The sequence below is a fragment of the Halichondria panicea genome, chromosome 17, assembly GCF_963675165.1.
Source record: "Halichondria panicea chromosome 17, odHalPani1.1, whole genome shotgun sequence".
Lineage (NCBI taxonomy): Eukaryota > Metazoa > Porifera > Demospongiae > Suberitida > Halichondriidae > Halichondria > Halichondria panicea.
The window spans coordinates 251,165-274,700 of record NC_087393.1 but is presented as its reverse complement, the minus strand read 5'-3'; the positions used below and the strand labels follow the sequence as shown (position 1 = coordinate 274,700).

General features: G+C 45.0%; 2 protein-coding genes across 2 annotated transcripts; one reads left to right on the top strand and one right to left on the bottom strand.

Moving 5' to 3' along the window:
* The first annotated feature begins 1 nt into the window (after nt 1).
* LOC135351864 (neurobeachin-like protein 1) lies at nt 2-19,815 on the top strand. The gene is made up of 43 exons (XM_064550970.1): nt 2-188; nt 611-668; nt 740-873; nt 1,025-1,352; nt 1,774-1,889; nt 2,133-2,313; nt 3,066-3,215; nt 3,277-3,394; nt 3,457-3,581; nt 3,635-4,070; nt 4,295-4,506; nt 4,649-4,933; nt 5,589-5,708; nt 5,927-6,215; nt 6,788-6,873; nt 6,926-7,084; nt 7,422-7,527; nt 7,624-7,899; nt 8,143-8,337; nt 9,505-9,740; nt 9,937-10,114; nt 10,277-11,094; nt 11,145-11,277; nt 11,412-11,510; nt 11,577-11,650; nt 11,877-12,014; nt 13,282-13,584; nt 13,676-13,822; nt 14,021-14,175; nt 14,490-14,670; nt 14,721-14,982; nt 15,038-15,174; nt 15,487-15,690; nt 16,057-16,316; nt 16,563-16,693; nt 16,928-17,034; nt 17,400-17,750; nt 18,009-18,095; nt 18,152-18,437; nt 18,530-18,636; nt 18,723-18,977; nt 19,152-19,312; nt 19,500-19,815. Exons 1-43 carry the CDS (start codon nt 169-171, stop codon nt 19,648-19,650), a joined length of 8,355 nt encoding a protein of 2,784 aa, XP_064407040.1. The 5' UTR covers nt 2-168; the 3' UTR covers nt 19,651-19,815.
* Nucleotides 19,816-19,914: 99 nt separating this feature from the next.
* LOC135351874 (putative sodium-coupled neutral amino acid transporter 10) lies at nt 19,915-23,531 on the bottom strand. The gene is made up of 9 exons (XM_064550984.1): nt 23,357-23,531; nt 23,190-23,307; nt 22,686-22,828; nt 22,261-22,520; nt 22,097-22,199; nt 21,921-22,020; nt 21,618-21,809; nt 21,236-21,354; nt 19,915-20,972 (listed from the first exon to the last, which is right to left on the bottom strand). Exons 1-9 carry the CDS (start codon nt 23,441-23,443, stop codon nt 20,028-20,030), a joined length of 2,067 nt encoding a protein of 688 aa, XP_064407054.1. The 5' UTR covers nt 23,444-23,531; the 3' UTR covers nt 19,915-20,027.
* Between the last annotated feature and the right edge of the window lie 5 nt (nt 23,532-23,536).

Here is a 23,536-nt window from a genome sequence, read left to right as displayed (position 1 = left end):
TCATTATAATAGGAAGTGTTTACCTCAGCAAAGTAGTACAGTAACTTGATCACCTTTATAGTGTCTACACTCAAGTAGCTACTTACACTGTACAACACTATAGCATGCTCTCTGCGGTCCGTATCCTGCCGAGAATAGTCTGAGTGTAACCAACTCGACCAGCCAGCCATGGCTTCAACAAGAATAGTGTAAGTTGAGAGAGGTTGTACAACTTGTGAGGGTGTGGCATGCATGGTGTGTTGTTATCATGGTGGTAGCTATGCACACACTGTAGCTAGCTGGCTACCTTCACTATAGTGTGGTGGGACAACTAGAGTATCCGCAACGCCACCCTGATAGCAAGTGGGGTAGACCATTTACACATGACTACAATGCGTTCAGTCATACAGTAGAGTACTATCCCTGTATAGGAGCTTTGGAAGGCAGCCATGTGCTCTTGTAAATGTGCTCTTGTAAATGGAAAATTCCACTGTACATGCTATGGTACATGCACAAGCTCTGGCGTGTACATTTGTTGTTTACAACGTCTTGTAAATTGGGAAAAATCCCTGTCTACCTTACCCTCCACACCCACCAACCCACCCATCCACCCACACACACACACACACAGTGACAACACGGACCCCACCATGCTGTGGTCCTCCTACAGATTAGCTCACAACAGAATGGTGTGTATGGAGTAATTATTACTAATAGCTGATCGATTGTTTATAAACTGTCACCTCACCTCACTGTGCAGGAGATAGAGGTGGCTGTGGAGAGACTCAATGCGTACATCAGCGTGTGGGTGGAGAAAGGGGCGGGGTCAGTCTCCTCGTCCCCCATGATCTCAGCCAAGAGCGATCGCTTTGGAATGCTACGTCCTTGTGTTGCGTGAGTGAGCCTAAAACTTTAATAGCAATAGCAATAAAAACTACTATTTTTGAATACATGAATCTGCACTCCTTGCAAATGTTGGACTCGGGGTATCTCGTGAAGTTACTAGACCATGCAGTAATGTACGTTCTTATAATCCACACCCCAGGTTTGACCTCCCTGAGAAGGCGTGGCTTCTCTCCAAACAACCCTCTGGTTTAATAGCAGCTCTAGTGGACCACATCACGTTTGTGTCCCGGCAACTCGTCTCTTCCCTCAAGCAGTTGTCTGACTCTCCTCGAGTGAGAAGCTCTCATCTGAGGTCTTCCTCGGAGGCGGGACTACCCCCCCTGGAGCTGCAGCAGTTGTTACAGGACACTGTACACCTCTCCACATTGCTGGCCAGGGTGGGGGGCTGTGCTGAGAACTACGGGCAGTTGAGGGGGACCAATATTGTACCCCCTACAGTCGTGTTCCTGCAATGCCTGCTTAATCTAGTGAGTGGGGGGTTACTACTCAAATTGTGTACACTTCCCCTGTGGGGGGTAAGAATAGGGAAGGAAGGGGGCAGTAGTTTCTTGTACTGGGACCATCACCATTAATTTTTGTCAGTTTAATCTATTATTATACTCAGATGTTGCAATGGTGGGCTATATGTTATTGGATAGTTTCACAATTGGTTATTGTATGGTACACACAACTGAACAATACTGACAACAAAAGCAGTTCTTAAAAGGTCCATGACAGTGTGTGTTGACATGATTGCTGAGTATTCCTCACAACAGTGTACATAATTAAAGTGATATCACCTCAACAATCAACTGACTTACATACTGACCCCCCTACATACGTATTGACCCCCCTACATACATACCCCTACATACTGACCCCCCATACTAAACCCCCCCCCCACCCCAGGTGAAGTACGTCCCACCACAGCATCTCTCCTCCCTCATCCACTGCCTCAACCACACCGTGGCCTTCCTCCATGCAATGCTAGACCCACGCAGACACTGGCAGCTACACTTCATGAGGTCAGTCTCTATCCATCACCACTGACTAGCTACCCCTAGCTCTTAGTATTGTGTTAGTGATACTTCCACAACCAAAAGCTGTTACAGTTACATCGTTATGATTCGTGGCATAGCAACCAGTAAACCTGACTATGTACCTTGTGCGTGTGTGTGTGTGTTCTAGCTGTAACAGTTTAAAAATGCTAAGAGCCACATTTTGAATTTTTCATAAATTAAGGCAGCATTTACATTTCTCCCTAATAGCCTTCACACGATGTCGGACCCCTCCCTGAGTCACATGATTGAAGTGCCGTCTCTCCTGTTAAGTGTATTCATTGATGCTTTTCACGACAACATGGGCCTGGGGGAGGCATGGCAGGAGGTGTGGCTAGACTTCCAACTCGGACTCCTACACATGATCGGAGCAATGCTTTGCAGCTCTAATGTGAGTGGGTGTGTGTGCATTGTGTGAGGCTCTAATGTGAGTGGGTGTGGGTGTGTGCACATGTAAGAAAGTGTGTGCATTGTGTACAGATTGTTTCTGTAGAGTTTCTAAACCATTAAACTACCGTATATCTTCTAATTTATCGGACAGCAAAACATAATTATTTTGGAAATTGTCCGGGTATAATTGGAACAGATTTTTATAGAGCATGCGAAGTGTCCGGAATAATTAGAACAAGCAAGCAGCTGCATGCGAGCTAGCTAAGCTAAGTTTAATAGAACAAGGTACGACTGAATAGTTGCACTAACTATCTAAAACTAGCTACTCAAAGCTATCTAACTGCAGCACTCCAAGTCTTACTTGCCGTCTATGAATGGTAACTCAACTTTTCAAGGTATTGTCCGGATATTTAGAACAAATGTAATATTAAAGTACTGGAGTGTCCGTTGTATTAGAACAACGAAAATTGCCCAAAAGAGTGTCCGGGTAATTAGAAGTGTCCGATAAATTAGAAGATATACGGTATGTACACGTATATACCAATCAAAACATGACTGTACTTGTATATCTTAGTGCTGTGTCAGTAGATATTCTGGTTGTTCTATTATTATAATTATGTTGAAATCGCGACATCAACATGAACATTATGGCATTTCATATACAACTGCAGATATGACATACAGCTGACATTGTCCTATAATACTAATAATGCTCACACGCCCACACCACACCACACACACACCCACACACAGGAGAATGCGTGTCAAGCAGCCTCACAAGACGTCAGCTTCCTCCTCCTAGCCCTATTAGACCCACGAGATCAGTGCACTCCCCTCCAAGTACTAGCCACTAAGGTCCTCGTTAAGCTAGTACATGTGCTTCACAACACAGTCCCTGATGAGGTATGTCATGTGACTGGCCTATGATGTCATCATTTAGTCATGTGATCTGTATGACCTTTAGACCCAGACGAGTGTTGATTGTGGCGTGATGTTGGTCGGTTTCCTCAACGTGCTCTCCTCTCGTTTCCATGCCGATGGATTAACGCCGCCCTGTATCAAGATGGTCATCAGCATGATGGGTGAGTTATCTACATAGTAACAGAGAGAGGGGGCGTGTCACTATATAATTATACCCCTTCAGATATTATACCGAGTCTAGTGAACCCTCCCGGGAAGGAAGCAGAAATTAGACAGCTGTTTGTTGATGTGGGCTGCTTTGAGAAGATCTGTGAGGTACTCTCTCTCGTGAAGGAGGAAGCAAAGGAGGTAAGCACGCCCACTCCACACTCCACACTCCCTCACACATTCCACACACACAGTCTCCTGAAGAGGCGGGCATATTAGTGTGTCAGGTCTTCTCCTCCTTTAGTGCCGTGATGGACGGCTCGGATCCGCTCAGAGATAGCTTTGAACAGAGGGTGGGCCACAAAAAACTATCCCAATTTGTTTCGGAGTTGACCACACCCACTAAGGAAATTCTACAGGCCAGTCTGGATATGACCGTTGAGGGCAGTTATGTATACCAGGCTGACACTCACTGTGTGTTTAATACGTCGGCTATGGCGATGCTGATCGGATGGTGTCTGGATTTGAACTCTGACCTTGCTAGCTGGTTATCCACTAGACTGTTGGATATGTGCTCGTATGGAGCGTACAATAAACAGCGCTGTTGTACAGCCGGTCTCATCACCGTGGTTACCGAGGTCCTGGCGTCTTCACAGGAGAAGGGACGACTACTAGAAGAGCAGGTCGAAGGTGAGGGAAAACATAGTACAAATATTTTGGTAGCTATCTTTGAGAGCCCATAATTTGTGTTCAGATTGTCTAATTTCAAAACGAATTGATGCATTCAATAGCTCTCAGAATGACCTTTCCAATGATGTGCTTACATGTATAGGTATAGTATAATACAAGCTCTGTGTGATTAGTACAATCCATCATTTGCTGCATGTACTCACTTATATCCATATTCTTGACAGACAACCTGATAGCTTTGGCTGAGGTGTTGGGGGGTCAGTCAATACGTGCAGTGGAGCTCAAGCAGCTGATTGGTCTACTCCGCCCCCTGGAGAGCGGCCTCCTCCCAACGTATTACTATCGTCTCCAACAAGCTCTCACCGTCATGTCACACAGACTCGGCAAGGACGGACCCACCCCCCTCCACTACTTTGACCTACGAACCCCTGGAACGGTGAGTATATGGATTATCACTGTACAATCAACTTGTAATATTTTAAGTAGCATACTTTTGTCATCACTTTTCATATTTACATTACATAGGAAGCCTTCATACTAGCTTACACCACCCCGCCCACACACTCACACACACACAGTCCATCTACATCCCGGAGCTACGTCAGTTCCCCAACTCCACGAGCCTCACACTTCACACCTGGGTCTCACTCGACCACACACGCACTAACCACCCCCTCTCTGATGTCTTGTTGTCACGGCAATCCTCTCACAAGCGTCGGATACTCTACAGTTTCTACACTTCAAGTGGTGCTGGTTTTGAAGCGTTTTTCACCAAAAGCTTGGTCCTGGTGGTTGCTACGGTTACCAAGAAGGAGTTCATCACCCTCGAGCTAAGAGAATGCCCTTTGACCCCACTAGAATGGGTCAGTCAGATCATTTTATTTCTACGTATATTATACAGTCATTTTATCAGGGTGGGGTGTACTGTATTTTGGGCCGATTCTTTTGAAATGCCACTTCTACATGTACAAACTTTAAGACTTGTATCTGAAAGGAAGAGGGAACTCTAACAATAAGGCCTACATGTATAATTATAATTATGATGTAACTATTATTGTATTACTGTACTGGAATTCTTACAGTGAAGCAGTGCTATTAGCGTACACATAATATATCGCATTTAGACCAGTAATTTGAGAAGCCATAACTTTAGTTCCGATGGTCCAATAATGTTAATTTTATAATTTTCTGAAAACTTAGAGAGAGGCCTTTCAGATGATGTGTTAATATCAAAAGTCTATTTTGGGCCTGTTTTTGACAAAATACCGTGGGCTATATATAGCCCATGGTTTTTTTCCCGAAAGTAGGAAATTATGGCCTGTTCCAAATTTGGGATTTGAGCACACCATCTGAACGGGCTCCTTCTAAGCTTTCAGAAAAGCATAATATCGCTAAATTTGGAGCATTAGAACTTGAGTTACAGAGCCGATTCCAATCAGGAGTCTATTTTGGGCCAATAGTTTAGAGTACGCCAAGGCTCTTGTTCATATCTCCCACACACACACACTCCACACACAGCACAGTGTCAGTGTAGTGTACCACCTCTCTAAGAGGCCCTGGGGCAAGAGTGAAGTGAGTGTCTACATCAACGGCGACCTCAAGAAGTCAGCTGTCATGAAAACCCCCAGCTTCACTGAGGTACATGTACATGTATAGCGTTGTCCCAAAATCAAACAATTTGGTAGCCAACTTTGAGTGCCCGTAATTTGTCATTTGAACTAATTGATGCATTCAATAGCTCTCTCAGAATTACCTTTCCAATGATGTGCTTAGATACTAGATTAGATCCATATATGGTATACGCACATGTGTACAGTACATGTAACCATGATGTAACACGTTATCTTCCCCGTCAGCTTTACACTTCCAGCTGTATTGGGTTTGCCCCATCCCGTAATCTCAAGAGCGAACATGCTGCTCGGATATTCCCCAGTGCCCCACCCTCCCCTAGCCTTTCCCTGCGGTCCTCATCCTCTGGGTCGATGGACATGGCTGTAGCCCCACCCTCTGTACATAAGACCACATCCACTGCTGAGGTCGGCAGGGAGTGGGGTCATGTGAGCAACTTGCACGGGCTCATCAGCTCCGTGTGTTTGTTTGCAGATGCTGTGTCAGCAAATGCCATCAAGATTCTACACAAGCGAGGTACTCATTACCTGTATCTTGTACCCGTGAGGTCATACATATTATATCTTGTTAAAATAATTAGAATAGCATGTACCGTATATGTTCTAATTTATCGGACAGCAAAAAATAATTATTTTGGAAATTGTCCGGGTATAATTAGAACAGATTTTTATAGAGCATGCGAAGTGTCCGGAATAATTAGAACAAGCAAGCAGCTGCATGCGAGCTAGCTAAGTTTAATAGAACAGGGTACGACTGAATAGTTGCACTAGCTATCTAAAACTAGCTCTCAAAGCTATCTAACCGCAGCACTCTAAGTCTTACTTTGCCGTCTATGAATATAACTCAACTTTTCAAGGTATTGTGGATATTTAGAACAAATGTAATATTAAAGCACTGGAGTGTCCGTTGTATTAGAACAACGAAAATTGCCCAAAAGAGTGTCCGGGGTAATTAAAAGTGTCCGATAAATTACAATAAATTATTATTATATGCTATAATTCTAGGAGCTGTGTAATAATGTCAGATATTGATATTTCCTTCACCCTCCCCCACACAACACACACACACCACCGCCCACACACACACAGGACCCAATGATCTCTCACTGTTACAGCCCAAGTGCCCAGAAACTGCTGACATGGCAACTAAGCTATTTGTCTACTATCATGCCAAGGTGAACTATATACAGTACCAGAGTAGACATAACCACACCCCCTCCCCCCCAGGCTGTGCTCGGTGACGTGTGTAAGGACCTCTCCCCCACCAACAACTCTCATATCTCTAACTGGGGTCGCTTCAATGGACAACACTACCTCACCTGGGACGTGAAGGCCGTCCTGGCATCACTCGGAGGGGTGGAGCTACTCTACCCCATCCTAGAGCAGGTGGGCTAGGCCTCTACTGTACCTGCTAATATTCAGTGTAGCCTTGCATGATTTGTGCAAGTGTTTCAGTATGTTTCAGTGGAATCGAGGGATATACTATAATATAATAAATTATTACCACCAGTAGATTGTAATTAGGATGGCAGAGCATTAATTTGTTGTTATTAATTGTGTGTTGATGTGCTGGTATAATTATTACAAACAATGATAGTGAAAGTACATCGGATTGATTGTTTTAAGAATTATTTTAGTATTTTGTTGATTTTAGTTCATTTTTCATCTCATGTTCTGTTTTTGATGAGCATGTTATGACCTAGTGTATTGACTCCTCCCACAGGTCCACCTGAGTGTGCGTGGGCGGGAGTGTGAGGGGGGTGGTAAAGATAGGACCACGCCCACCCCAATGGGGTCACCCAAGTTCACAGCAACGTGGTGGTTTGGAGGTACGTCATATTTGCACACATTAAAATCACTTCAGAAAATTTATAACAGTGTGCTCAGTTTAATATTGATGTACTGTATGATGCTACTTCCTGCAGAGAAAGAAGGCGTGGCCTCGTTCCTGAAGCTCCTCCTCTCAATGCTTAAAAGCAGTCCTATCAACCAACAGGTGTTCTTCCTCTCAGAGGGGCCGGCCACCATCGGAGCTTTGTTACAGAAGGTCCCCCCCTCAAGAATCACAGTTCAGACTCTCTCTGCAGTACAGGATCTGGTGGAGCACTTTGCCGATGTGTGTGAGCATCGCTGCCTCATGTACAAGCACCTGCTCTTTGACTTCAGGATCTGGAGTAGGCCCGACTTCTCAGTCCGAAGTGGTGAGTGTGTGTGTGGGGGGGGGGGTAGGCCTGACTTCTCAGTCCGAAGTGGTGAGTGTGTGTGTGTGTGGGGGGGGGAGAGTAGACCCGACTTCTCAGTCTGAAGTGGTGAGTGTGTGTGTGTGGGGGGGGGGGTACCAATTTATACTCTTGTATTACTTAACAATGTACATTTAGGTAGGTACAGCTTTAATTATAAATGTATAGTATAATTGTAAAAGTTTAAATTGTATTTTCCTGCAGGTCACATTCAGTACATATCGACCATCGTCAAAGACCACACCTCCGAGTGTAGAGCTAGCTTTGGGGTCCAATACCTTCTGGACGTCATCAGGATATTCTACAGCTCTATGGGGAGCAAAGTGGAGACAGTCAGCGTTGACTGTTTGAAGCTAACAGAGGAAGAACAGCAGAGCATTCGAGCTGCCATTCTGTCCAGTGAGTCACTGTTATGTACAGACCTACGTATTACTACAATGTTTTTTGAGCATCTAACATATTGTGAACTTTGCGAGTGCTTCTCAGCACAACACTTTAGGGTCAAGGTTCATTCATCATTTTAACTCCTATATAATTATACATGGGAAAGAACTATTGTTACCAGAACACAAAACAAATGTACTTTTGCACAGAAGATACCAGTAGCAATCTTCCTTTTCACAGTTGTAGCTGCTTTAATTGAAACGACTAAGACACACCATTCTGTAGTATGGACACAGGGAAATCTTCTGAAGGGTCCTATATAATTATACATGGGAAAGAACTATTGTTACCAGAACACAAAACAAATGTACTTTTGCACAGAAGATACCAGTAGCAATCTTCCTTTTCACAGTTGTAGCTGCTTTAATTGAAACGACTAAGACACACCATTCTGTAGTATGGACACAGGGAAATCTTCTGAAGGGTAACTAGTCAGCCATAGCCTGAATTCAGTGTGTGTAGACTCAGGAATGATGACCTCTTCACATATCTTCTCCAGTCTAGGCATCCAAGAGGTAGCCAGATGACAGTTCTGAAGCACCACCCAGGTGCCCTCCACAATTGCCTTGTCTATCATCTTGGAGGCTATGGGTCCCTGCATGGACATGATCTAGTTAGTGCATTTTGTTTACAATTTTGGACTCCCCATTGGTTGTCCATCCAAAAATTATAATGACTGCTGACAAAGAAAGTCGAAAAGAATGGACCTGCCTGCCTCTGACTCAGCTAGTCAGGCAACCTCTTTTTATACAGCACTACATTCTCACTATTTAGTGGTCGGCAAAACACATTCTCAGTGCTCATGAATACACTTGTTAAACACTTATGGTATTTACACATACTGCTTGGCTTTGCAAAAATAAGATTGCTAATACCTATATAATATCCGCAGGATTGCTAACCCTGCGAAAATTTTGCACTATACGGTATATGACATCACGATCCTTTCCAGACAGCAAAAGTTAAATATGTATCTGCTGAGTTTTTAACTCACAGGTATATGTTATTCTGTTAATTGATATTCAGTGAATGATTGACTTCTGATTGCATGCGTGTATGTACTGTTGATCACATGACTTGCTATATGACGCCCCTTGATGTCACATGACTCTGACTACACAGACATCAAGCTGTACACAATGAACGATGTGCACTGGGACGAGGTGGATGCCATTCTATCCTTCCTCACAGCAGCTAACGACCCTCACCTATTGGAGGAGATACTACGCCTTCTTTATAACCTCCTAAAGACGGCCCAGTCACGCCACGCCCTCGGTGACCTGCTCTGGGAGAAGGGAATTCCCCTCCTGGTGCTCACCAGAGCTCAGAGCATGTCCGTGAGACTACTAGCTATAAAGGTGAAATGAAACTGCTTGAGATTTAGTGAAGAGTTTTGTACATTCATTACATGTAAAAATTTCAATTTTCCAGCTATAGATAATGGTTATCATTATGCTGTACTGATGTTATCATGCTGTACTGATGTTATCATGCTGTACTGATGTTAGCTGTACTGATGTTATCATGCTGTACTGATGTTATCATCGTATATAGATTGTGTCTTCCTTGAATGGACAACATGGCTTCAACGAGTCAGGCCCCATCTTTGCTGCTCTCAAGGACGGCAGTTTAGCAGCTGCCATTGGACACATGACTGAACACGAGATGTCCTCCTCCATCATACTAGCACTACTGGAGCTCTGTGTTGCCAAGAACACCGTCAACTGTACTGGTGAGTGGGTGTGGTGTGTGGTGTGTGTGTGTGTGTGTGTGTGTGAGGGGGGTGGTGTGTGTGTAGGTAACCAGAATTATTTTAAAGTCCATTTTTAAACGTTCTGTGATTGTTCCCACACGTCCCCTGCCCACACACACACACACACACACACACACACAGATTACATCTCAAACTTCAGAGTCTATCTTTCTGTCCTCCAACTCCTCCGACGAGCTCCACTGATGGTCCGACACACGATATGTCAGCAGGTGCTCTCAATGCTACACCACACGCCCACGCACATCACAGACCTCACAGCCTCACCAGGATGGGAGAGCTTGTTTCTATGGCTGCTAACACCGTTTAACTACAATCGAAGTAAATGTAGCACACCGGGGGCAGAGTCAAGCGAGGGGCTATCTGATGATGAGGTGGTGGGGAGTCCAACCACGTACATCGACCTTAATACCGTCAAGACGGACAGTAGTGCTAGTGGAGGTGTGGAGAGTGTGAGTAGTGAGGGTGTGGTGGGTGTGAGTAGTGACCCTGGTGATGATGAATTATCAGAGGACGACAGGCAATATCCGATACCAGACTTGACTGTACTCGAAGCTAGTGGAGGTGTGACAAGTGTGGAGGGGGCGGCTACACGTCAACCACACAAGAAATCTCGCCCGGTATCAATGCCTCCCACCACCAGTCTCAGTATTACCTCCGAGGGTCAGAGTTCAAGTGATGCAATAAGAAGACGTACTAATGCGTTCCTTGACTCAACTACGGGAGAGAAGAAGATCAGCGTGACTAGCAAGGGGGTGGTGGACGAGCAAAGGGGGCGTGGCTTTACAAAGAGACATTCCCTCACGTACTCGCGAAGTTGGAGGAATCTGAGCGAAGTGGAGAGTGAGGAGGTTAAGCGGACATTCAGTGTTGTCACGGAAACCATAGCGTACTTGCTCTGGCACTCTGTGGACTATGAGAGGGACAACCCACCGTGGAAGGTAAGATGATGTCATATGGTGTCACTGATATGTCATGTGATCTCACACAGGTGTGGGGCAAGTTCTTTGCCTCGGTGGACCTGTTCTCTGGTGATCAGTCGCTTGTTGTACCCTCCCATACTATAAAGCAGAGAGTGTTCCTCCTGCTCATGCACGCTGTTACCATGGACGCAAGGGATCAAGGTACGTCTAGTCATCATGATCGAAGTCGAGTTGCCTAGCAACACATGTTGGTTGGGGAGGGACAATAGTCTCGTTGATGTGGAAACTGATTTTTCGGAATTACATATCATGATGCTATAATCTCTAACTCACAGGTGTCGACAGAGCTATACTGTTGGAGTTGGTTCTGCAACTGTCGCAACTTTTGGAGTCTTTTGTCATCACCACCTACCCACACACACACTCCAAGGAGGGTGGGTTACTATACCCACATCCCCGTAGCTCTAAACCACACCTTCTTTTTGCCCCCCCCCCCTCAGATCTTGATGTGTTATTGCTCAAACTGGCTCACAACTTTGTGCCAGATATTGACACTAAGCACTGCTCTGTGGAGGTAAGCTGCAATACACTATGGCCTCCCTCTGTGGCAAAGATTTAAGCCCGATTAAAAGTTTTAAGTTGTACCATGTGATGGGACTTCCTTTCAGCTACTCAAAACTGTTTTTATCATTAAAACTGGGCCATCTGAACTTTAGTTATTGTCACTGAAAGTTTGCCTCTCCTGTTGTTCCAGTTAATTCATGTGATGTATATACATGTATGTTTGTTTGTTTCTGCAGCTGTTGGAGAAGTATCTGATCATGTTGTCAACTGCCCAAATGTTCAGCACTGGGATGGCAGGGGCAGGGCTAGAGCTGGAGATCGTCCAATCAGCTATCAGAGTGCTCCTTTCCTGTGTTGCTAGCGACAACAAAGACGTGAGTCATAACCTCCCTCACCCTTACACCGCACTAACGCTAGGTCCCCATCATTTTGAAGTGCTAGAGTTGGCTCTGTAACTAGAGTTCTGGTGGTCCAACTTCTGTCTCTTGAATATCAACTTTGATGGTACTATTTGAAAGGTCTCTTTCAAAAAAACATAACATTTTTGATTTTCCATCCACAGAATTCAAGTTATGGCAACTGAAAGATTCCCAAAATAATTCATAAACGGAGGGGGGGGGGGGGGTGTCTTTCAACAGCCATAACTTCAGTACAGTTGATCCGATGTCAACATTTTTATGATTTTCTGAAAGCTTAGAAAATTACCTTTCAAATGATGTGTTTCAATCCAAAATTTCATTGGGGCCCTAATTTGTCATTTTTCGGCCTCGGACCATGGGCTATAATCCATGGTATCGCCAAATTGGCAAATACTTTTATCTCTCGAATATAAACTTGATGGTACCATTTGAAAGGTATCTTTCTAAGCTTTCAGAAAAACATAACATTTTTGATTTTCGATCCACAGAATTCAAGTTATGGCAGCTGAAAGATTCCCAAAATCATTAATTAAACAGATGGGGGGGGGGGGGGGTGTCTTTCAACAGCCATTACTTCAGTACAGTGATCCAATGTCAACATTTTTATGATTTTCTGAAAGCTTAAAAAATTACCTTTCAAACGATGTGTTTCAATCCAAAATTTCATTGGGGCCCTAATTTGTCATTTTTCGGCCTCGGACCATGGGCTATATATAATCCATGGTATCGCCAAATTGGCAAACACTTTTATCTCTCGAATATAAACTTGATGGTACCATTTGAAAGGTATCTTTCTAAGCTTTCAGAAAAACATAACATTTTTGATTTTCGATCCACAGAATTCAAGTTATGGCAGCTGAAAGATTCCCAAAATCATTAATTAAACAGATGGGGGGGGGGGGGGGTGTCTTTCAACAGCCATAACTTCAGTACAGTTGATCCAATGTCAACATTTGACCATCGGTCATAATTCTCATTTTCGGTATTTTGTCAAAAACAGGCCCAAAGTTGATTTTAACACACCATCTGAAAGGCCTTTCTCTAAGCTTTCAGAAAAATTTAATCATAAAATTAACGTTATTGGACCATCGAAATTAAAGTTATGGCCGTTGAAAGATACTGTATTTAACGCTTAGATCCCCTTTATTTAAAGTACTAGAGTCAGTTCTGTAACCACACCTTCACACCCACACACACCCTCACACCACACACATCCTCACAGTATTTTGTGACTGCGTCTCTGAAGTTGGAGCACCTCCTGCGAGTCCCCACCCTCCCCACACACGATGTCCACTTTATTCTCAGCAACTTGGTACGAATAATGACCGAAGCAGTTGAATCTGGCGACGATGAGAGGTCAGAGTACATCTCATCTGTCGTCAAGAATGTTTTCAGTCAACATTATTCGCGGTCTGGACTGACTAATGAGCTTCCAGGATTGCCGAGCCCTCAGGCACCAAGTTTCTCAACGGCTTTTATCAAATACTCTGAGACCAAAGAATGGCTGGAGTACAGCAATGGAGTGGTGAGTGGGGGGGTGTGTGGATGTGGGTGTGTGTGTAGTGTGTGAAGTGTGTGAAGTGGGGAGTGGAGTTACTGAGATTTATATTTTACAGCTCAAGACACAGGAGGCACTCTATAACACAGTGTTATTGCCATGGTTACAAACGCTGGTGAAGCGTGACGGACAGTGCTGCCGACTAGCAGAGGCGGAGAACGCTGAGAGGAAACAGCTGGCCATTTCAGAGCAGGGAAGGTACAATGTAAGTCAGTCATCCTCTGGTCATTCTCTGTCCACTGTATTTATCGTGTAACTATTACATGTAGGTAGTTGAGGGGGATTGATCTTTAGACAATGCTGATAGTTTTTTGTAAGAGCTTGTTTGCTGCATGTGATATTCTCCGACCAATCAGAATGCTGGTTATATATACATGTACTTCACTGTGTACCATGTGTGTAGGAGGTGTCTGAGCAAATGTACAGTCTTCACGAGGCCGAGAGGAAGCGACAAAGATTGGTAGATGTTCAGCAGCGTAACGAGTTGTCTGTGGTATACCAACGATGGAAAGGAAGTCGGAGATTTTTCACCGGGGAGAGAGGGGCGTGGTCTGCAAGGTGCCACACCCACTAGTAACCATCGCACTTACTGTATATACACACCCTCTAGCCTTGACCCTCCCCCAGTCAATAATAGCTAGATAATAGTCTCCTATAAGTGCTACAAAACTCTACCTTGTACCCACACACACACCCACACACACCCCCCACACACACACACACACACACACACACACCCACACACACATACCACACAATAGTCTCCTATAGTGCTACAAAACTCTACCTTGTACCCACACACACACACACACACACAACCACACACACACACACACACACCCACACACACACACGCGCGCACACACACACAGACGAGAGGACCCTTACTTATGGAAGTTGGATAGGACTGAGAACTTCTCTCGCATGAGAATGAGACTTGCTCGTAACTATAACTTCAATACTCATAGTGAGGCCAGTCATCTTAGGGACGTGGTCAACAGCCCTGCCACTAATTTTGACACAAAACCTGATGGAGCAGAGCTACTGGCCAAGGTGAGAGATAGGTCATGTGATATTGCCGCTATTGACCACACCCCCTCCAGGCGGCCCGTCGTAACTCTGACTCAGCAAGTACCTTCTCTGAGGATGAGGAATATTTGCTAGATCAGGTGTACACAGATGCTAACGCCCCCGGAGCTCGGGAGGACGGGGAGGAGGTAGCAAAGAACGAGAAAGAGAAGACGGTCAAATCCGTACAGTGCAGTCTCATCATGCTCATGGATCGGTTGCCAGGGATACTCGAGATAACTAACAAACATATTTATTTCTCCTGTGATCAGCAAGAAAAGAAGGAAGCACAGTCATGTAAGTATTGTGTAGTACTGTCACTATATAATCATGTGACTGTCATGTGATCCAGGGTACGGCACAGACTTCAAGATCCCGCTCAGCCAGTTGCGCGAGATCTTGTGGCGACGGTATAACATGGCAAGGACTGCTCTAGAGTTGTTCCTAGTGGACAATACCACATACTTCATCAACTTCCCAGACAAAAAGGTGAGAGGGGGTGTGAGTAGTGTGTGCTGTGTGTGTGTGTGTGAGTAGTGTGTGCTGTGTGTGAGTAGTGTGTGCTGTGTGTGAGGAGTGAGCCTGTGAGGGTCTTCAAAATGTTTGATGTGATGGTTGTTTTCAATCCTCCATCTTAATTTGACACGCTCTTTAATGTAGTAAACTAAGCCTAAGAGGTGGTTAGTACAAACCACCACCACCAATCGGTGTGGCCTGAACAACTAGACCATTATTATATGTAACTTAAATTAAGAGTTTTAACAAAGATCAATTGCTTTATCGAACACCTCCCTCCCCCAGACTGTACAGAAGGTCCGCAGAGCCATTCTCTCCCAGCGGCCTGCCAACCTGAATCGTGCTGCCTTGAGGGCACCTGATCGTCTCCTCATAGCCTCAGGGGTCACTCAGAAGTGGGTCCGGAGGGAGATCAGCAACTTTGATTACATCATGACCCTCAACACTGTGGCGGGCCGTACCTACAACGACCTCAACCAGTACCCTATCGTGAGTAAATTAGAAGAAAATCAAGTAGCTCCATAACTTGTTATCGAACATACTAAAACAGCATTCTGTAGCTGTTAGGAATACCCTAGCCTCGATTCCAGGCCACACTGAAGGCCTTGTGAAGGAGGCTAGGAAGACCTTTGACAAGCAGTGACTGTCTGAGTTGTTCAACCTGGTCCATGATACTAGTGCTTGCAACACCAAGTCCCTATACCTATCTCTGTGTACTGCATGTACATGTACATACATTTATATAATAATCATTATTATTACATGTACATTCATTTTGTCAATATTGTTCCTTGTACATGTAGTTAGCATAATCTTGGATTTCCTTCTGAAATTCACGCATTCCCGCCCCCACAGTTTCCATGGGTACTAGTGGATTATGATTCAGATACCCTTGACCTTTCGAACCCTGCCGTGTACCGTGACCTCTCTAGACCCGTGGGCATACAGAATCCAAAGCTGGAGGATAATGTACGAGAAAGATACTATGAAATAGACGATCCTGTGATTGGACAATTCCACTTTGGCTCTCACTATAGCAACGCGGCTGGAGTGCTACACTACCTCATCAGACTAGAGCCCTTTACTACACTACACATTGAGTTGCAGAGTGGCAAGTGAGTAGGCATGTGTGTGGGAGAAGTGAGTGTGTGTGTGAGTGGGCGTGTGTGGGAGAAGTGTGTGTGTGTGGAGGAGGGTTTTATATCTTGAATGATTAAGCCTCGATTTTTATTAAGAAAAATTGTTACGGCTTTGTAGATACTAGTCTCGTGCGATGGACTTGTACAGTTTAATAATCCTAACACAGCCTGTACAATGTCCTCTGTACTTATTGCCACTGCACCCGGCCTACCCCCCTTCAGATTTGACTATGCTGACCGTCAGTTCTTCTCTATTCCGAGCACCTGGAAGGTTATCTACACCTCTGGTTCAGACGTGAAGGAGCTTATACCAGAGTTCTACTACCTCCCAGAGTTCCTCAAGAACCTCAACAGTGAGTGTGTGAAACTAGCAATGTAACGAGGCCACATTGTTCTCACTGCATTGTTCATCTGTAGCTACTAAGATTGCTAGTTTGATTCTGGTAGCAATTTAGGGAATAATAATACTAATATAATAATGATTGTACAACACCTAATAACATTTCATTGTATTGTTCCATCTTTGGTTACTAAAATTGCTTTTTAAGGTTTAGGGAAATAGTTATGAAGATTTTTAACCCTCCCAGAGTTTGATCTTGGCAAGCTACAGACGGGGCTGGAGTTGGGAGACGTTATCTTACCACCGTGGGCCTCCTCTCCAGAGGACTTCATCAGGAAGCACAGAGAAGCTCTGGTGAGTGGGCACACACACACACACACACACACACACACACACACACACACACAGAAGCTCTGGTGGGTGGGCACACACACACACACACACACACACACACACACACACACACACAGAAGCTCTGGTGAGTGGATGCACACACACACACACACACACACACAGAAGCTCTGGTGGGTGGGCACACACACACGCACACACATACACACACACACACACACACACAGAACAGTAATATATCTCTCATGTTTTGAAGAGAATTCTTCAAATATTTTGGTGGTGATGATTTTAGGTTCCTGAAGCTCACCACACACACCACACACCACACACACGCCACACACACCACACACACACCGCACACACTACAGGAATCCCCATACGTATCTGCCAATCTTCATAATTGGATAGACCTCATCTTTGGCTACAAGCAGACAGGCCCTGAGGCAGAGAAAGCATGCAACGTGTTCAACTACTACTGCTACGAGGACAACGTCAATCTGGACACAGTTGCGGACGATCGTGAGAGGCGGCAGATCGAGTCAATTATTAACAACTTTGGGCAGACCCCTACTCGTTTATTCACGGAGCCACACCCCCAACAGATGAGTGTGGAGGTGGCCAAACGAACCATGGCCAGAGGATTCACTCCTTTCATTGGACGGAAGAATATCATTAGTTTGTTTGATCACCTCTCCAACCTCAAGGCTCACAGTGTGGACGTGAGTATACTGGCCACCATTGTCCCTAGTGTTCTTTACACAAATTAGTGTTGTTTGGAGCTACACAGATTGTACCTCTACTTACTTTTATTAGCCCCAAGAACTAACACATCATTAATATCAATTTGCAGACAGTTTTAGCATGATAACGAACAGTATTAGGTACAAGTGTTATATTGACAATTCCCCTCTACCTTGAGCTTTAGAGTAGTCTTGTGAGCACAGTTAATACACTTGCCCCACCCCCCTCCTCTACAGATAGCGGAGTCTGACCCTGTGGTGTTTGTGGGTGTCCCATCTATACAAACACGAGCACTGCTCATCAGCGGAAACCCCGAGCAGCTGGTAGGGTGACCTTTAACCTCTCTGTTACTATATAATCACAATTCCTCCCCTGTCAGGTGACAGTCACCAGATCAGGGCTACTGAACATCCATGGCTGGTTGGCTTTCTCGCACAGCAAGAATCGGCCGTTCACGTTTCAATTTGACCCCAACCACCATTTTGATCAATCCAAGTGGATGTATCTGGGTGGTCCGTTTTCTCCCAATGCATCCGTCAACTACCACTTGTTTGTACTGAGCCCCAACAACAAGCTCCTAGCAACCGCCGGACATTGGGACAACAGTTTCCGTGTTCACTCTGTAGACAAGGGAAAACTAGTGGCCAGACTGGCACATCACAATGGTGGGGCACACACACTCACACGCACACACACACACACACACACACACACACACACACACACACACACACACACACACACACACACCTCACAGACATTGTAACGTGTGTGGCTCTCGACAAGGCCGGCCCAGGAGATCACCTGATCACAGGGTCAAAGGACACCACGTGTGCCATATGGAAGTTCAGTAGCAACCACAGTGTGAGCAAGAACTGCTATTAATAGATTGCCCTGTTATTATTGTGATAAAAAAAACAAGTATTTTAAAGTGGCCCCTCCCCCTACAGGATATTGCAGACCACCCCCTGCAAACGTTGTACGGGCATGATAGTGAGGTGATGTGTGTGGACATCAGCACAGAGCTAGACCTTGCAGTCAGTGGTGGTCAAGATGGCACCTGCCTGTTACACACAGTGAGACAAGGCCGATACATGCTCACTCTGAGGCCCCGGGAGGACAAGCGATGCGAGGTACAACATGTCTGTATATCCAGTCACGGTCGACTCATCGTGTACACAGAGGACCGCAGCATGCGTCAGAAGGTGGGGCTGACTATTGTCACCAATACTGTTTGCTGAACATTTCAGATATTTGGCCGTTATTCAACAAATACTTTGTCTACATTTCACTACCAAATGAATGATGCATAAGAATCTCAGTTTGCTAACGAAAATTGTTGAAACAAATCTCATATTCGTTTCTATCCCTCCCCTCAGGCAATATCGGCCGTACCCCCGTGCATCCACCTGTACACTATCAATGGCCACCTGCTTATAGAGAAGGAGCTCTCAGAGTGCCTCAATGCTCTGGTCATCACTGACTCCTACCTCGTCACTGGAAATGCTAAAGGGTTCCTCATCTTCAGGGACCTATTCAGGTCTGTGCATTTTCAAATTTCAGCTGTTTGGTAGCTATCTTTGAGAGCCTGTATTTTGTGTTCAGATTGTCTATAATATGTACTACAGAGTTGACTGTCAGAGTCGCCAATGTATAATCGTTGAGACATACCCCCACACGCACACTCACTACCCCCCCCACACACACACACACACTACCCCCCACAGCCTCAAGCAGCTGAGCAGTCTGAACCTCCTGGAGCCAGTCCACTGTATAGAGCTAGTACAAGACCACTCCACTAAGGTCACCACCAACCTACTCGTCGGCCTCGGCAACGGGAAGCTGATAATCGTCTCGCCAAAGGACCCCCCACAATAGACCACACAGTGTGAACTATTATAATTATTAAGTTTTTTAATGCAAATATTTAATACACTTTTGATATGGAGCACATTGTTATTTTTACTGAGTGCATTTTTGTTATAATTATATATTTATATTTGCACGTTGTTACGTTGTTGAAGATTCCTTCTTGTGTCATTGCACATCTGATCATAATGATCATTATTATAATGGGTGACTGTACAATACATGCAATAGCAACTAGTAGACATGTACCCCGGCCGGCCTATGATGATGTCATGATAATAACAATAACTCATGTATTATGTCACGTGACACTTAACGTACTGTACATGTATTGAAAGTGAAGGCAAAAAAATTACATATTTACAACTGATTCGTTCTATTATAAGCTAACTAGTATTCTTCAAGTCTCTACCACCTCCTAAATGAGCTTCATTGTGCTCATCAGGTTCATTTTTATGTCCAGCTTTAAATTCCTCCTTCAGTTCGCCATTGACAATCTTCACCTCGTCCTTGGCTGGGTTTACCACACCCATATCATCCTTAGCCACCCCCACATAATCCTTAGCCACACCTATTGGTTCCTTTACCTGAACGTCCTTTGCAACCACATATTTGTCATCAGCTTTCTCTTGATTAATCAGTTCCACTTTATCCAATTCTTCGGGGTCTTTATGAGATGCTGACTTGATCACATGATCAGGGGATTTGATCACATGACCAGTAACTTCAACTTCATTTCTTTTCTTCATCACATGATCAGAAGCTTTGTCAGCTTTGCCGGTTTCGTCAGTTTTGTCGGCTTTGTTATTGGACGGCACTTGGTTACCAACGGCTACGTGTTCTTCATCACCTTCCCGTTGAGGTGTGTCCATTTTCGATGGTTCTTTGGGTAACATTTTGTCGTCTTTTGCTGCCTTGAGATCTTTGACTGGAACCTTGTCAATTTCTTCTTGTCTCTCTCGCAGATCTTTATTATCCTCTTGTAGTTTGTCAACTTTATTGGCCAATTCTGAAATTTTCTCCTCGAGCTTTTCGTGAACCTTTTCCATCTCTTTGGTTTCCTTGGAAACAGGTTTGTCTTCATTAATAATTACTGAGTCAGGATTTTTGGCAACAGGTTCAAAGGGCAGTTCTTTTTTTTGGAGTTCATCTTTTTCAATCATTTCTTTGTCAATTTCATGGATGTCAACTGGGAGAGGGGGAAACTTGACAATGTCTAGTTGTTGAGGGGGTGGTTGGATGTGCGATTGTACGGAGCTCTCCTCTGACCATGTGTTGAGGGTCACAAACGTACTAAGAACAAGAACTGACAGACCTAGACCAACACAGAACTGGAGGGGAGAAACACAACAGTTTATTATACAGGCAGATTGACCAAGCTAGACAGTGTAGACACAGGCTAGGCATGCCATGAACATACACAACAATAATTTCTATAAGGTAATTCACAAAAACTATACATGTATGCAGTAGGCCTACACTGCCAATAATTGTATAATATTGGCTACCATAAGTCAGTCCTACATGTGTACATGCGTGGAGCCATTCTCTTATGATCTATACGAGCTCTGTCATACAGCTTCTCGATCGTCACCTTGGCTCTAGAGGTGTAGTCTGTGTTGGACCCAGCCACCTTGTTGAAAAACAAGCCGGGGAAGATGAAGCAGATAAGAGAGCCAAGAGTCGCACCGACCAGCGCCAGGACCGTCTGGACTGTGTGTGTGTGTGTGTGTGTGAAGAGTGTGTGTGTGTGTGTGTGAAGAGTGTGTGTGTGTGTGTGTGAAGAGTGAGTGTGTGGGAGGGGGGAGGGTAATGGAACTGATACCAATCTCAACATTTTATGAAAGTTTAGAGAGAGACCTTTCAAACGAAGTATTTACATTGATGGCCATTCTAAGCTTTCAGAAATTCACAAAAATTAATGGTTGAAATTAGATGCACGGAAATATCATGTGCTGTGTGTGGGCTATACTCACTGTTTGGTATGAGGATGGCTAGTACAAGAGTGGAGGACATGACCCCGGCAGTGATGGCCACGAACCTCCCCTGTGGAATGGGCGTGGTTACGTGTAGTTCCGTGTTCTTCTCTGGAAACAGCAGTGAGTTTATGCTGACTCGGCACAGGAACACTATCAGAGGGAAACTCAACATCACAGTCACCGCAAAGCCTGAGGGGAAGTCAATCATACTAATACTAGGTTTGGCAATGATCACAAGCCCACACACGCGTGCATTCATTCTCTAGACTCACCACGCGTGCATTCATTCTCTAGACTCACCAAAGCGTGTTATCTGTGAGAGAAGATTGAGAGGGAAGTTGGCCAGTACATCGCCATGGATATCAACCGTGTAGTAGGACAAGTACCCAAACACAGCCACCTGCATGATCACACATAGCGGGGTTTTTAAAAGTAGCTAGTTAGCCAACAGAAGAGGATATATTGGTTGTACTTACCGACAGATAGGCAACTGTAACCATGGCAATGGAACCGTCCACTATCGTGGTCATCTTCCTCACATTGCCCTCCCGCAGTGACATGTAGATGACGAACATCTGACTGTGTGTGTGGGGAGTGGGTGTGTGTGGGTGGTGGAGTGGGCGGTACACACTGTAGGTACCTCTGACAACAGAATGCTAGGGAGAATATGGGCAGGCATTTTAACACGCCCGAGGTGCGCCACCAGATCACTTCTGACCACACCCCTGCAGTTAGGTTGCTATGAGACGAGATGACCAGTTGAACAATAAAGAAGGAGTAGAAGATGAGTGAGCCGATACTAAGCACACTCAGACGATCGAGGTTACGAATGAGAGTGAGAGGAAAGGCCACACCCACCCCGGAGAACACTAGGAGCACCCCCCGGAGGATACTGGGGTCCTGCATGGGGGACACCAAATGTAGTAATAAAGTTAATATGGCTTTATATAAATAGCATCCATGGGACTTTATAACAGTAACATTGTCAGCTTCTAGCGTACCGATTGGCAGCATTGAGAACTAAAGGAATGGAAAAGACAAATATGTCATTGTGGACTGACTAACCCAGTCGAGGTTGAGGGTCTTCGCCACTAGAGGGGGCAGCAGGTCCCCTATGATGATGTAGAATGCAACACAGGTGCCAATACCCAGTCCAATGTTGCTCAACTCGATGCCCAGCTTGCCGATACTGCTATACACAGCCAGACCTGTAGGGAGGGGGGAGGGGGGAGGGGGTACATGAGGAAGGGAGGGGGGGGAGGGGGTACATGAGGAAGGGAGGGGGGGGAGGGGGTACATGAGGGAGGGAGGGGGAGGGAGGGGGGGTACACGCTAGTGTGGCTAGTATTATTATGATTTGAGAAATGCTGTTATTATTGCTCTTGTAGAAAGCTTGTCCAACCACTTAACTTTACAAGCCCGCCGTGTACATGTACAAACATCACTCTAATACAAACACTGTACAAACTATAGCCTAATCAAGTAATTACTGAACGTTAAATCAATAACATAATGCAGCTAGATTTACGCTATTTAAGATAATTATTGATGGTCTACTACACCAAGTACCTAGTGTCTCGTACGAGTGTTGCCTGGTCATGTGAGCTGCTCTTAGTAGCATCTTGCAGGTCCAGCTGGTGAACAGAGCACTCAGTAGCAGCAGCAACGTCCCGAGGACAACTCCACACTGCATACACAAGTTATTAATGTATCAGTGCTGGCTTGGGTGAGTATACCTGGGCGAAGCACCACGGCATGGTGAGGATGGACACTCCCAAGATGGAGTTACCAAGGTTGATCGTAGGCCGGAGTATGGAACTCATTTTAATCTCTCTCTCCTACTCTAGAACAAACAAAAACTTGGTCACATTCAATGGTCCATTGTGATGGACTGTTATGGTGTGCACTAATTAAAA

Excerpts from the sequence above, each read along its gene's own strand:
- LOC135351864 (XM_064550970.1), top strand. The coding sequence starts at position 169 with ATGGCTTCAACAAGAATAGT. Across the intron at positions 14,983-15,037 it reads AAAGAAGGAAGCACAGTCAT|GGTACGGCACAGACTTCAAG; the intron begins GTAAGTATTGTG and ends CATGTGATCCAG. Across the intron at positions 15,175-15,486 it reads TCAACTTCCCAGACAAAAAG|ACTGTACAGAAGGTCCGCAG; the intron begins GTGAGAGGGGGT and ends TCCCTCCCCCAG.
- LOC135351874 (XM_064550984.1), bottom strand. The coding sequence starts at position 23,443 with ATGAGTTCCATACTCCGGCCTACGATCAACCTTGGTAACTCCATCTTG. Across the intron at positions 22,200-22,260 it reads CTAGCATTCTGTTGTCAGAG|TCAGATGTTCGTCATCTACA; the intron begins GTACCTACAGTG and ends CCACACACACAG. Across the intron at positions 21,355-21,617 it reads AGCCATCCTCATACCAAACA|TCCAGACGGTCCTGGCGCTG; the intron begins GTGAGTATAGCC and ends ACACACACACAG.